The sequence below is a fragment of the Bos grunniens genome, chromosome 5 (assembly GCF_055505025.1).
Source record: "Bos grunniens cultivar Pamir isolate PY7600 chromosome 5, Bosgru_T2T1.0, whole genome shotgun sequence".
Lineage (NCBI taxonomy): Eukaryota > Metazoa > Chordata > Mammalia > Artiodactyla > Bovidae > Bos > Bos grunniens.
Window position 1 is genome coordinate 105,582,549 of NC_141169.1, and position 13,922 is coordinate 105,596,470.

At 54.3% G+C, this 13,922-nt stretch overlaps 1 protein-coding gene and 1 long non-coding RNA gene across 3 annotated transcripts in view; one reads left to right on the top strand and one right to left on the bottom strand.

Moving 5' to 3' along the window:
• The window catches only part of VWF (von Willebrand factor), a 125,464-nt gene that overhangs the window by 35,694 nt on the left and 75,848 nt on the right, over positions 1 to 13,922 (top strand). For both annotated transcript variants that reach the window (XM_086402347.1, XM_086402346.1), the window contains 5 exons: positions 3,125 to 3,261; positions 3,580 to 3,718; positions 4,671 to 4,771; positions 9,466 to 9,661; positions 10,278 to 10,493. In XM_086402347.1, the coding sequence (XP_086258473.1) occupies positions 3,125 to 3,261; positions 3,580 to 3,718; positions 4,671 to 4,771; positions 9,466 to 9,661; positions 10,278 to 10,493 (789 nt within the window). The remainder of the gene's footprint in view (positions 1 to 3,124; positions 3,262 to 3,579; positions 3,719 to 4,670; positions 4,772 to 9,465; positions 9,662 to 10,277; positions 10,494 to 13,922) is intronic.
• Positions 219 to 8,011, bottom strand: LOC147372919 (uncharacterized). Its single transcript, XR_015164392.1, has 2 exons — positions 7,876 to 8,011; positions 219 to 654 (listed from the first exon to the last, which is right to left on the bottom strand). It is a non-coding gene; the product is annotated as an uncharacterized LOC147372919 (long non-coding RNA).

Sequence of the window (13,922 nt, forward strand, 5' to 3'; positions counted from 1 at the left end):
CCTGGATTGGGAAGATCTCCTGGAGAAGGGAATGGCAACCTACTCCAGTATTCTTGCCTGGAGAATTCCATGGACAGAAGAGCCTGGTGGGCTACAGTCCACGGGGTTGCAAAGAGTCAGACATGACTGAGTGACTAACACACGCGCGCACACACACACACACACACACACACACACACACGTGTCCAGGATCCCCATGAAATCAAGCTAATTGGAAGTTGCAGGAGACGACCCAAACCTTTATTGCCCACCGGCTGCGTCAAGTGGTGGCCAGAGGCATGTCCAGCTGCCTTTTGCTGACCAAGTGGCTGGGAATGTTTTGGGCGTGCTCTTGGCAGAACTTGGTCTTCTCTGGAACCTGTGGGCAGGGCTTGGGTAAGCGTCACTGTGTAGCCCATCCTTTTGGCTCCTCCTCCAGCCCCCCGGGCTCATGGCTATCCAGCACGGCTGTGTTCCTGGGTTTCCTGTGAGGCAGCCCCATCCCTCAGTTGTACCAAGGAGATAAGCTAAATACAATATTCAGACTTCTGATTCCCGGGAAACTTAAGGATGTCCATCAGGGGAGGTCAGAGCAGGAAATCAGATCGGAGTAGATTCAGGCCCCAAGGTTTTGCTTTTGAATGCTTGCGGATTCTCTCATTGACCCTTCTTTTCCTGGGCATTGTCAGAGAAAAGGCAAGTGCAACTTCTTACTCAGATTAGAGTGCTCTTGAGAAAACACAGAGAGGCTGGGGGAAGCATTCCCACCCATTTCCCTGTGACGGGGTCAAGACCTGTGATACACAGGGCTGTGTCACTTTGTAGAAAGATGACAGCATCTGAAAAATCCCTTTCAAAAAGGCTTTTTCAGGACTTCCCTGATGGTCCAGTGGTTAGGAATCTGCCTTGCAACGTAGGGGATGTGTGTTTGATCTCTGGTCGAGGAAGTAAGATCCCACATGCTGCGGAGCAACTGAGGCCACGCATCGCAGCTAAGACTCGATGAAGCAAATAAACAAGTATCTTTTTTAAAAAGGCTTTCTCGTGACACCTGTGGATTTGGAATTCCAGCTTGGCTGCAATCAGCCGGGGTGACCCTTGCCCACCCTTGCCCCTAATCATTGCCCGTTATGCTCTGATTTCCACAAAGACTGACCCCTTGTTCGTGCCCTTCTTGAGGGGCAGTGCATTGGGAAGTCATGACTTGTTTTTGCTCGCCGCTCTGACACCATGCGTCCGTGTTTTCCCCACAACAGCCCATTCTCTGACTTACTGGACGCCACCTCGGTGCCCTACACTTCACTGCATTTCTGAGCCTGACTACCCGGGGTTAGTGCAGAACCCGGAGGTGAAGGTCTGCAACCAAGCGCCCCCACTTCTGATGCCAGCCATGGTAACTGCTAGAATGGCTCACAGAACTTGGGCAAACACTACACTTACTATTACCAGTTTATTACAAAAAAATATGAAGGATACAAACGCTAGATGAAGAGGTACACAGGGCAAGCTCTGGAAGGGTCCTGAGCCCAGGAGCTTCTTTCCCCGTGGAACAGGGGTCACCACCTCCTGAGTGTAGATAAGCTCACCAGTCTGGAAGCCCTCCCAACTCTGTTGTTTATTTTATTAAAAAAAATTGATTTATTTGGCTGTGCTGGCTCTTGGTTGTGGCATGCGGGATCCATCCCCGACCAGGAATGGAACCTGGGCCCCCTGCACCAGGAGATTGGAGTTTTAGCCACTGGATGGCCAGGCAAGTCCTGATTAAGGGTTTTAATGGAGGTTTGGGGGCTACTTGCCCTCCCCCTGACTTCCAAGGGCAGGGCCACACCTGGACCCCAAGTTGGGGTCCCGCCCCATACCCGCTGTGCCTTTCAGTGCAGATATAGGCATGAGGTGGTAGTCAGGGGCTGATAAGCCTGGTCTTTGACAGGTGGGCAGCTGGCACCCTCCCCCACCCCCCACCGCCTTAGGCCTTTGGGGGCTCCTGACTGTGTGACAGGCCCAGCATCAGCCCCTGGAGAGGGAACTGGCTGTAGGGCCCACTTAGGGGGAACTCGGGGTGCAGAGCAGATCCGTGCCATGGAGGACGAGTCTTTGCTGTTTGCAGGCTGGGGGTGACAGGGCCGGGAAGGAGGGCTCCCACTTTGTGGAACAGCCATGGCAAGTGTCTCTGGTTATTTCTCTGTAGAGGAGAAGGTAGAAAGGGGACGCGGAGAAGGGAGCTGGGAAGGACTCCAGATACCGCCTGGGCTTCAGTGGGGCCATTGTGGGCCTCAGGATGGAGATGCCCTGAGTGGGGTGGGGCCAGCAGGCATCACTGGAGATGATGGCAGAGCCCCCCTCCCCTCCACAGATGGGCTGTGCTCCAGGGTGTGTTGGGTCTGCACCACGGGCTGCTCCAGGGCCTGGGGAGGACAGAGTAGTGGTTGGATCCAGGGCAAGTCGAGGGCTGGGGCTGCAGGGTGATGCTGGGGAGTCCTCGCTGCCACTCCCAGCTGTGTCAGCCTGGCTGGGGAGCTGGCTCGGACGGTGGTGAGATAGTGGTCAGATGGCGTCCTGGGGCCCCATTTGCCCTGAAGTCCCAGCAGGGGTTTGCCCATGAGGAGGCCTGAGAGCTGCCCCTCGGCTGGGCAGGGGGTGAGGACAGCATGCTGGCCCCTGGACTGCTGGCCCCATCATTGCTCTGGGCTGGCTTTCTGCTCTCTTGCCCTCAGGGACTCTCCTGGTTAGGGGGAGCCCCCATGATAACAGTGCAGAGAAAAGCTTCTGACCCCAGCAGAGCAGAACCCAGGGAGGCAGTGGGGAGGGCTAGGAGCCGCAGTGAACCCAGAACCCACAGCTGGAACTAACCCTGGCTTCTGACCCAGCCCCACCCCCAGCGTCACCACCCCCCACAGCCCAGCCCCCTGGGTGTGAATCCCTGGGTGTGACTTCACTCCCTGGGTGTGACTTCACTCCCTGAGGCTCAGGACTGACCCACTGGGCCTTGACCTCCCAGGGCCAGAGGAGTGGGGCCTGAGTAGAGTCCTCCTGTGGGGCCCCTTTCTAGACCGTGGTGGGGAGAAACCCAGAAAGTGCCCACTACTGGGACACCCCCCAGGGGACCCACTGGGACACCCCCTCTCCCCTCTCCCTGTCTTTCCAGGAGAGTGTCTCATCACAGGACAATCCCACTTCAAGAGCTTTGACGACAGGCACTTCACCTTCAGCGGGGTCTGCCAGTACCTGCTGGCCCAGGACTGCCAGGACCACTCCTTCTCCGTCGTCATAGAGACTGTCCAGGTGAGCCCGCCAGGCAGCCCGGTGGTGCCCACGGGGATGAGGGCCAAGGTGACCCCACGTGTACTTCTTTCTTCTGGACCACCCAGCAAAGGGGAGGACAGATAGGGCGCCCAGGGCTCCTTGAGGATCCAGGTCCCTGATTCCCTTTGGGACAACAGGCCCAAGGAACAAGGACAAGCAGGGCCTAGAGTTTTGAGGAGGGAGTGGTTCTGAGTGAGCAAAACTGAGGCTGCCTGGTTGGGGTCTTTTCCTGAGTGCGTGGGCTGGGGGCTGGGCTGGGGGTGGTGGTGACGCCCCTCTGCGTGCCCCTCCTGGCAGTGTGCTGACGACCCTGATGCGGTCTGCACCCGCTCCGTCACCGTCCGCCTGCCCAGCCCGCACCACGGCCTCCTGAAGCTGAAGCACGGGGGTGGAGTCGCCCTGGATGGCCAGGATGTCCAGATTCCCCTCCTGCAAGGTGGGCGCCCCCCTCCCCTGGAGCCCCCCACCCAGCTCTCCCTCAGCGCCCCCACCCTCACTGCTGCCTCTTTTGTGAGGATGTGAAGGAGTGCTATTGTTGGAGGACAGGCTGGTGTCCTGAATTTATGCTGCAAGAAAGGAAGGCTTCCTGGAGGAGGAGAATAAGCTGAATGACGGAGTGGCTGGTGATGGGTCAGACCCCAAGACATCATGGGGCAAAGCCAGATGACCCTGTGATCTCTGAGAAAAGCTCCCTGCTCAGTGACTTTGCCAGGCGGAAATGTACCATTACACACAGCATGATTCCAACCTTTACTCTTAAAAGGGGCTTCTGTACCCCTCCCCTCTTCTTTATGACCACTGGCCACCCCATGGCTCAGCATCCCCATATTGCACAGAGTGGGTGAACTTGGGCCAGTGGGTCCACAGCTTGTCCTTGTGTGCTTAATGCTGTGTGTCTCCCATGAGATACTGTGTTCCCTAGGATAAGAGGTATGCCTCCTACGTCGTCTGCAGAGAAAACTGCAGTTTTAGCTTTGCTTACAGCATTGCTCAGCAGTGAGGACTGGGTCACTCAGCCTGGAAGCGTGTGCCACAGCCCAGGGGTTAGAGGTTCAGTGGAAAACCCATCCCTGCTCAGGACACGTGCATAAGCTAAGGATGCAGTAACCTCTAATGCCCCCTCGTGGCATTATGGGAAATGGCAGGCTACCAGAGGGATGCAGAGGCACCTTCTACATGGAGCCCAGTTTGCACTGCCCCACCCTGATCCACCTTTCCTCTGAGACCCTCTGTAAGCCTCATGGCCACCCCCCAGCTGCCCGCTAATTCACTGCTTTCATTGCCACAGTCCTTTGTGACAAAGCCCACCTCTCTCTACAACCCATCTGCCTGCCGCCCTCTGCCCTGGCCGCATCCCAAGCCTGAATCCCAACCCTGCTTGGTTCCAGGTGACCTCCGCATCCAGCACACTGTGACGGCCTCCCTGCAGCTCAGCTTCGGGGAGGACCTGCAGATAGACTGGGATGGCCGTGGGAGGCTGCTGCTGAAGGTAGGCGCCCTCCTGGCAGCCGGGCCGCACAAAGCCCCTGTTGTGCTCTGATGGGAGAGCTCGGGGGTGGGAGGGGAATTCCTTTCTCCCCCCACCCGCCCTGAGCTCCCAGAGTGAGGAACAGGCCTCTCTTGTGTATGAGAGGCTGGTGATTGCTGTCTGGATGCCCCTTGTTCACCCTGGGAGTTCCTGGGTGCTGGGCTCTGGTCCTCCGAGGGTTTCCAGCCTGGGTGGGCTCCCTGCAGGGCTGGGTTGGGGGCAGTGGTGGGCAGCTGGTTTACTGCTAAGGCTTCTAACTGCAACAAAGCTTGTGGTCAGAGGGTGTTCCCTGGGGCGCCTGCTGTGGGACTCACAGCGAAGACCTGGGTCATGTGCCCATTACCTGTGAAGGACTGTTCTGGGAGCTGCCAGATCCAACCCCCCTCACCCCCATCCAGGGGCTTGGCAGCCTGGGGGTCACTTCCAACTGCTCTCTGTGTTCTTAGAGTCACTCTTGGATAGGGATCTGTATATTTCACAGGGCTGGCTTCCAGATCTGTGTTTTCCTTTGAAAAGTACTGTCACTGCTTTTTCATAAACAAAGCAAGCAGGACTCATGGGAGCCAGGAGACGTGCCCAGGACTGCAACCGCGATCAGCTCCCCGGGCAGGGTCACCACTAGGCCGGTGCTTCTCACTTTGACGTCTTTAGATGCCTTTGCACCCTGAAATTTTACTGAAGGTGCCAAGATCTTCTTTGGGGGTTATATCTATTGATGTATTCTATCGCTTCCCTGGTGGCTCACAAAGTAAAGAACCGGCCTGCAATGAGAGAGACCTGGGTTCGATCCCTGGTTTGGGAAGATCCCCTGGAGAAGGAAATGACAACCCACTCCAGTATTCTCGCCTGGGAAATCCCATGGATAGAGGAGCCTGGTGAACTGCAGTCCATGGGGTCGCAGAGTCAGACACGACTGAACAATTAACACTTTCACTTATCTAGTGACATTTACCAGATTAGAAATTAAATCAGAGACCCTCGTTAATTCGTTAAAAAATACCAATAGTGAAGTCATTACATATTAATGTAAAGATTAAAAAATCTGTTTTCCGAAACAAAGTTAAGGAGTGAGAATACCAATGTTTTATGTGTCTGCAAATTTCTTTAATGACTGTCTTGACAGAAGACAGTTGGAATCCTGTTGACTTCTGCAGTGTCATGTAGCCCTGAAAAACCCCAGTGCACACTCACAGAGAACGAGAGGGAAAAAGTCATGGGAAAATAGTTTTGGCCGCACGGACCTCTTGAAAGGGCCTCCGGGACCACCCCGTCCCACAGGTCCCAAGACCGCACTTTGAGAACCCTTGCCCTGGATATATTAAAATCCCTGGAGGGTCCCCTTTGGCTTCTGGGGGGCCAGTGTTCCCCAGGCCGTGGTATGATCCCATGGTGGGCATCTGGGGTGTCCCTGAGGACCTCCTGGTGCCCTCCATCCTTGTGATGTCATATTCTTTCTCTTCAAGTCCCTGAGAGTTCCAAATCAACACCTTTTTTTTTTCTTTTATAAAAAAATAAAGCTGTGACCACTAAGACTATAGAGCATGAAAATCTTGAGACTTCCCTGGTGGTCCTGTGGCTAAAACCCCGTGGTCCCAATACAGGAGGCCCAGGTTCAATCCCTGGTCAGGGAACTAGATCCTACATACTACAGATGAGACCTGGAGCAGCCAAATAAATAAATAATAAATCAGTAAAGGGCTTCCATGGTGCTTCAGTAGTAAAAAGTAAGTAGTAAAGAATCTGCCTGTCAATGCGGGAGACGCAAGGGACATTGGTTCAATCCCTGGGTTGGGAAGATCCCCTCGAGTAGGAAATGGCAACCCACTCCAGTATTCTTGCCTGGAGAATCCCATGGACAGAGGAGCCTGGCGGGCTACAGTCCATGGGGTCACCAAGAGTCAGGTATGATTGAGTGATGGCACGCACATAGAGAAATAAATAAAAAATAAAAGTTGCCTTCATCCAACAACTTAAAAAAGAAGAACATGAAAATCTTAGAGATCTTATCAAACCCTCAGGTACAGTTGGAAATAAAGATACCCTCATTTCTGGAGCAGGACAGTGACTCACAGTCATTTGGTTACAGAGTGAGCAGAACTCAGGTCTCCCACACCCTGGTCATCAAGGCAGGCAGCCCCGTTAACTCCCCCACTTTCTCAGGCCCTTCCCTCCACACAGGGAGGGTGCTCTTGATCCGGGAGGCGCCCTGCCACCCTGCTTCAGCAGGCCAATGGCGCCTTGTCTTGGGCGGCTGACCTCTTCCCTGCAAGCTCCTCTGTCTTCTGTCTCCTCTGAGGAGAGAAGGCCGACTTGCTTCTGTGGGGAGGGGGTGCAGGGTTATCTCTGGGGCTGGGCTTGGTGGGTTTGACGAAAGAGAAGAGGCCTTCACTGGTCAAGACTACAGGGCAGCTGACCCTGGGTCCTGGGGAATGTCCTAGTGTTTTGGTGTGTGTGAGGGAGCGCATTCCCATGCTGACCCCGAGTTTGTGGGGACCGCGGAGTGGAGGACAGCGGCTGGTGTCAGGACGCCTGGGAGCGGCGGCTGGGGACCCCTGGTCCCCACCAAGGCAGTGGGATGAGGTGGGGTGAGAGAGAAGCTGCCGGTGGCTCCCTGGGTGCGCTATGAATCCTGCCGTGCAGGCAGCGGGGCCGGGCCGGCTGTGAGGCAGGCCCAGCTTGGCCTTAGAGCGGAGGAGAAAGGGTTCTGACAGTTTTCACTTGGTCAGAAGTGCCCCTGAGGTTTATTCCAAACAGCAAATAGCCCGCGCATTCTCCCCAAGTTCCCGATCCTGGACAGTGTAGGCCTGGCTTCCACGGACACGTCTACCCTCCTAACCCTTTGCTGAGCCAGCCTCCGAGACCAGCCCCAGGGACGGAAGGAGACAGTCGTAGAGAGTGGGGGATGGTAGAGAAGGCAAGCCTGGTGGGTGAACAGGGGGAGCCTGAGGGCCTGGGGGCCTGAGAACCAGGAGGGAAGAGAGAGGGTGCTGGGATGTGGGCGAGGGGACAGGCACCTCCCCAGCTTTGCTGGGGCTGGCGTCCAGAGCAGCGCCTGGCTCACTCACCAATCCGTCCGGACGCTGTCCAGCCGTTCACTCTCTGAGCACACGGCCGAGGTTGCAGCAGTGACACAAAACAGGCCCGAATCCTGGTTTCGTTTAGTTTAAATTCTAGTGGAGGGGAACTGACAATAAGCAGAACCGACAAGGAAACTGTGTCTCCTGTTAGGAGGCGATACATCCAGGGGGAGGAGAGATACTGCAGAGGAACGCCAGGGAGTGCCAGGTGGGGAGGACCGATATGTTCAGTGGGAGGTCAAGGAAGGGCGGGTGCCTGGTGTGCCAACGCTTGCTGTTTGCCAAGCAAACAAGGAAACGTTACTCCAGCTTCCTTTTTCTGAATGATATTAACTTGGGTCCATTATACATATGTATGAGTCCGAAACCCCCACTAGCTTGTTCATCCTGAGTCTTGTCGAGTTGGAGCTGGAAGCTGGAAGGGGCTCCAAGAGATGACCCTGTAGGGCCAGCCCGTCCGGGTGTCAGAACACAGGAGGTCCTGAAGCCACAATTGAAGTCTGGGGCTTCCCAGATGGCTCTAGTGGTAAAGAACCCTCCTGCCATTGCAGGAGACATAGGAGACTTGGGTTCAATCCCTGGGGCGGGAAGATCCCCTGGAGGAGGGCATGGCAGCTCACTCCAGTATTCTTGCCTGAAGAATCCCATGGACAGAGGAGTCCGGCGGGCTACAGTCCATGGGGTCACAAAGAATCAGACACGACTGAAGTGACTTAGCACTCATGCAAATTGCAGAGCAGGGGTCAGGGCCACCAGTGGGTCTAGGCCTCTGCTCCAGTTTGAACTAAGATCCCCCCCAAAAGAGATGGGCAGATGACTCCAGCTGTACCATGGATCCCCACGTCATCCCTGAATGCACACCCCAGGCTCAGAAGCATCGAGAATGAGCACATGCCAGTGGCCTGCACCCCTCCTGGTCCCCTCGCAGGCGCCCCTGGGTCCTCGCTGACCCCCACAGCCCACCTCTTTGGATCATGACCACAACCCCTGGGGTCCTCTTGGACTCATGGCCTTTTTTCCTCAAAGATGCCCAGTGACTGAGTCAAAATCTAGACGCTAGGAAGGAGTATTTTTTTTTTTTTTGTCACTCAGTGTATGTTCTGAGAAAACTTGGGCCATAAACGCTCAGCCTGCTTCTCCCACGTGTGTGACAGAGATAAGTGTGCAAGAAAGGGGGGGCTAGCTTTGCACTGTGTTTCCCCGGCCATGTCCTCTGATGGCCAGGGTGGCAGAGCTTCGCCCATTGCTGGGCCCAACTCTGTGACCTCAAGTGAGTTGCTATCCCTCTCTGGGTCTCAGTGTCTGGTCTTTAAGTGAGGGGATCATCCCTGAATTGCTTCCTAGAGGACAGGTCTTTGATTCTAAAGATTCAAGAGCAGGATGAACTACTGGTAACTGGTTAACAGATACTGCACTTCGGGTTTTTAGTTTCTTTTGCAGCCCAGGGCTTAGCTGTGGTGTATTAAATTCATATTTATTCCTCTCTTCCGGGGGACCTTTTTTGATGAAAACCATCTCATGAGGGCAGGGAAGCTGTGGCTGCTGGGGCGGCTGCTCCACGTGGTCTGTCCCCCACAGCTGTCCCCTGTCTACGCGGGGAGGATGTGCGGGCTGTGCGGGAATTACAACGGCAACCAGAGGGACGACTTCCTGACGCCCTCGGGCCTGGTCGAGCCCCTGGTGGAGCACTTCGGAAACTCCTGGAAGCTGCGCGCAGACTGTGAGGACTTGCAGGAGCAACCCAGTGACCCCTGCAGCCTCAACCCACGCCTGAGTACGTGAGCCCCGAGATCCCCGAGTTCCAGTGCATTCCAGGGATGGAGCGCCCACCGCGGGGGAGGGGGCCCCCAAACCCCTGAGATCCCCCTTGTTCCAGTTTCCTGAACACTGTGCCCATGGTGAGGGGGTTGGAGCCGGTGGGTCTTTCTTTTCATCCTCAGCATTTGATTATCTGGATCATTTATTCTTCAAAGTCTCTTTACTGAGCACCCTCTGTGGGCCACACCCTGGGGAAGAAAAGAATAGTCCACACTTCTTCCCCTGGACCTTCTCAGTCTGTCTGAGCAGCAATTACATTACCGGAAGATAGATGTAGGGGGTGGCCATCCGCAGATTGGTCTGCCCCAGCATCTGGGGCCTACATCAACCGCGCCCTCTTTCCCAACTCATCAGGGAACAGTTTCTCCCTGGGAAATGCAGTTGATTGTGTATTGAAGCCAATCAAAAAAGAATATTGGCTGCGGAAGAAAAATCGCCATGGTTCCCAGACCAGAGAGAAGCTGTTTTTGCTGTTGGCTCAGCCTAGAGGGGGCGAGTTTAGGGATTTTGGTCTTGGGGTCCGAGTGCGCGTGCCCGTGCGCGGTCGGGACACGCCCCTCCTTTCCCCACAGCCAAGTTCGCAGACCAGGCCTGCGCCATCCTGACGTCCGCCAAGTTCGAGGCCTGCCACAGCGCCGTGAGCCCGCTGCCCTACCTGCGCAACTGCCGCTACGACGTGTGCGCCTGCTCCGACGGCAGAGACTGCCTGTGCGACGCGGTGGCCAACTACGCAGCGGCCTGCGCCCGGAGGGGCGTGCACGTCGGATGGCGGGAGCCCAGCTTCTGTGGTAAGTGTCCTCCCCGTCTGCTGCCCCTCCAGGCCAACCAGCAGGATCCGCTGGGATGCCCTCTGCTCTGGGACAGGTCAGAGCACTGTCTTTGCTTTATTGCCACTGGGGAAGGAGCCCAGGGCATCTTCTCCCATCCCTCACCCCTCCCATTTCCTGGAAGGACAGGGCAGTGGGGACTGGGGTCCCTGCCTGGCAGAGATTTCTGAGGCTGCTGCTACCTGGTGTGGGATACACGTAGGGTGGGGGTGAGGAGCGAGTGGGTCCCAGATGCCCATGGGTTCCTGCATACCTGGAGGGTCTGATGAAGCAATGGGAGAGAGGCAGGTGCCAGTCCTCTGCTTGAATGTGTGTGTGCTAAGTCACTTTTGGGTTCAATCCCTGGGTTGGGAAGATCCCCTGGAGAAGAGAAAGGCTACCCACTCCAGTATCCTGGTCTGGAGAATTCCATGGCCTGTATAGTCCATGGGGTCGCTCAGACATGACTGAGTGACTTTCACTTTCACTTCTTTAAGTCGCTTCTGTTGTTTCTGACTCTTTGCAGCGCTTTGCATGAATATCTGGCCTCAGAGATGTGTAACTGGGAAAAGGAGTATTTTAATAACTTTCTGAGATAACTGTGGATATATTCTTCTTTGATCCTCCTCCTCATGTGTGCTCAGTCATGTCCAACTCTTTGCGATCCTACGGACTATATAGCTCGCCAGGCTCCTCTGTCCATGGAATTTTCCAGGCAAGGATGCTGGAGTGGGTTGCCAATTCCTCCTGCAGGGGATCTTCTTGACCCAGGGATCGAACCTGCATCTCTTACGTTTCCTGCATTGGCAGGAGGAGTCTACCACTAGCTCCACCTAGGAAGCCCGTCCTCTGCTTATAACTTCAGGTAAACCTCGGAGCAGTCCCTGCCCACAGCTCCAGCACTGTGTGAAGTCGTGTAAAGTAGAGTAAAGTCATTGTCCCCAGACGATCTGAGAGCCTCTCCGGCACTGTTAAAGGCCTGGCATCTGAACTCATGTGTGCCCCGCACTCTGGTCCCTGGTTGGTTGTTACTGTTGCTCTGGGAACATTTGCCCGGTGCCCTGCGTGGCCAGGCAGTCACAGTGCTGTAGGGCCTGGACCTTCTTGTTTGAGGCAGAGATGGAAACTGCCTCCCTGACTAGGTTCCTGTCACACTGAGCAAGAGCATAGTTAGATTAAGGCAGGGGCAACCAAGGAAGGCTTCCTGGAGGTGGGGAAGTCCCTGGGTGGGGAATATCCCCCGAAGGAGGGCATGGAAACCCACTCCAGTATTTGTGCCTGGAGAATCCCATGGACAGAAGAGCCTGGTGGGCTACAGTCCATGGGGTTGCAAAGAGTTGGACACAACTGAAGTGACTTAGCATGTACACGCACGCCCTTGACCAGGCTTTAAAAAAGGCACTTTCTTGATGGAGAAAAGTTGTTTCTGATGGTGGAATAATAATAGGGATGTAGAAGTGAAGGCATTGAAGGAGGATATGGTCTAGTGAACACTGATTTATAGGGTGAAGTAGATGTATTTGGAGACATAAATGTTGGTGGTTCTGATAGAAGCAGGAAAATAGGAACTACAGAAGACAGTAAAAGGACTTAACAACACATATTTGAAGAGGAGTTTAGGTTTGGGGGCTCTAGAAGTGTCATTATTTGGGATTAAATGAGCCAAGTTTAAGCGACCTTATAAAAATGAGTTTAAGTGCGATCTGATTTTAAGCGACCTTACAAAAAAGAGAAACAGACACAAAGTGAGGATGAAGAGGATGAAGTGTTTAGGTGTGTGCAGTTGTGCCCCCATCCCGCCTTCCCTGGGGTGTCACAGGGTCAAAGGCCAGCAGCCAGGGGGACTGAGGCTGAGACCTCACTGGCAACTTGCTTCGAGCCCTTCACTTCACCCTCCAAAACCCTTATCAGCGTTTGCTGTTTAGAAATTGGGAGACATGATCTGGAGTAAGTGGTGTCTGTTTGTGAATATGTTTTTAAAACAGTTCGGTGTTCTTTCGTGAGCTCCAAAGAGCTCCAGTACCACAGTTGTTTATGTCTCAGGGCGGAAAAGAATTCAGCGAGAGGCCAAGAAGTGATTTATTAGAATAGGACACTTGTGAGGTTGTACACGTGGGTGGGTGAGAAATGCCACATCCTGAGAACTTACTGGGCTACAGTTTTATAATCAGAGGAAAAGTGGGGAGGGGGAGAAGACTCTGTCCTTCTTGAGTAGACGTCCTGCTTCCATCATCAGCTCCTCGTCCAGGTTGAGCAGGTGAGTTTTCTTTTTCCTACATGGTCAAGCTGGGTCCACAGATTATGTTTCCGTGGGTGCAGAGAGCATGTCCTAGGGATCATTAACTTACTGAGCTCACTGGGCAGGATGTGGGTTTCATGCCATCATTGTTTTATTGTTTGGAGACTTGTCTCCTGGTTTTGTTGCTAAGCAAGCCTGCTTGGTTCTATGGTTAAGCAAACCTGCTTTCTGAGTCACCGTGAACTTACAGGGTCTCCCATGTTTTTTCGACCCACAGTCCCCCAGTGGCATTAACTGCTGTATCACCTCCTTTGTCCCTTCACTCTGTCCCTGTCTCCTTGATCGTCTGCTGATGTTAGACACTACGCATTATCCCTGTGCTGAACCGCCTGAAGGATTTCCTCCTTTAGGACAGTCCCCCAGAATGCCGAGGGCTTACCCAAATAGTCTTTAAACTCTTAGGAGTGACTGTTCTTAACCCCCACCCAGAACAGAACAAAAAGGGGATGGGCCGACTCCGCAGCAACAGGCGCTGACCTTTGGTTAGAGTTTCCTGGCTCTCAAGGCTTCGTGATATGGCAGAAAGTGCAGAAAGTGTCTCCCCATCCCTGGAGACTTTAAAAGAAAAATTTATTTATCTAGGCTATGTCAGTCTTTTAAAAAATATTTATTTGGTTGCTTTGGGATCTTCTTTGTCTCAGGCTGGATCTTTCACCATAGTGCATGGATTTTCCAGTTGGGGCACACGGGCTCAGTGGACCATTGAGATTTGTAACCACTGGACCACCAGGGCAGAACCTGTCCCTGAAGACTTTTAAGGACAAGAGGGATCTGTCTCTATGAGCTGAACCAGAGAAAACCAGCCAGGTGGCCCTGGCTCTGAGGCCTGAGGAAGGAGGGGCAGGATGCCTGGGTTCCTCCTCCATCCTGCACCTCATTTTCCCTTCCTGAGAAATGAGCAGAATCCCTAAACAACTAACTCTGTCCCCAGGAATAGGCCATACCCACTGGGGACTCTCATGGAGCAAGACCCGATTGTGTAGCTGCTTTACAAGGTGCTATCAGGAGAGTCCTGAGAAGCACAAGATTTTTTTTTCCCCTTGGAAATTGGTTGTGTTTCCTTTGGAAAGGCAAGACCCCAGGCTCCTGGCAGGCAGGGACCAAGTCTTACC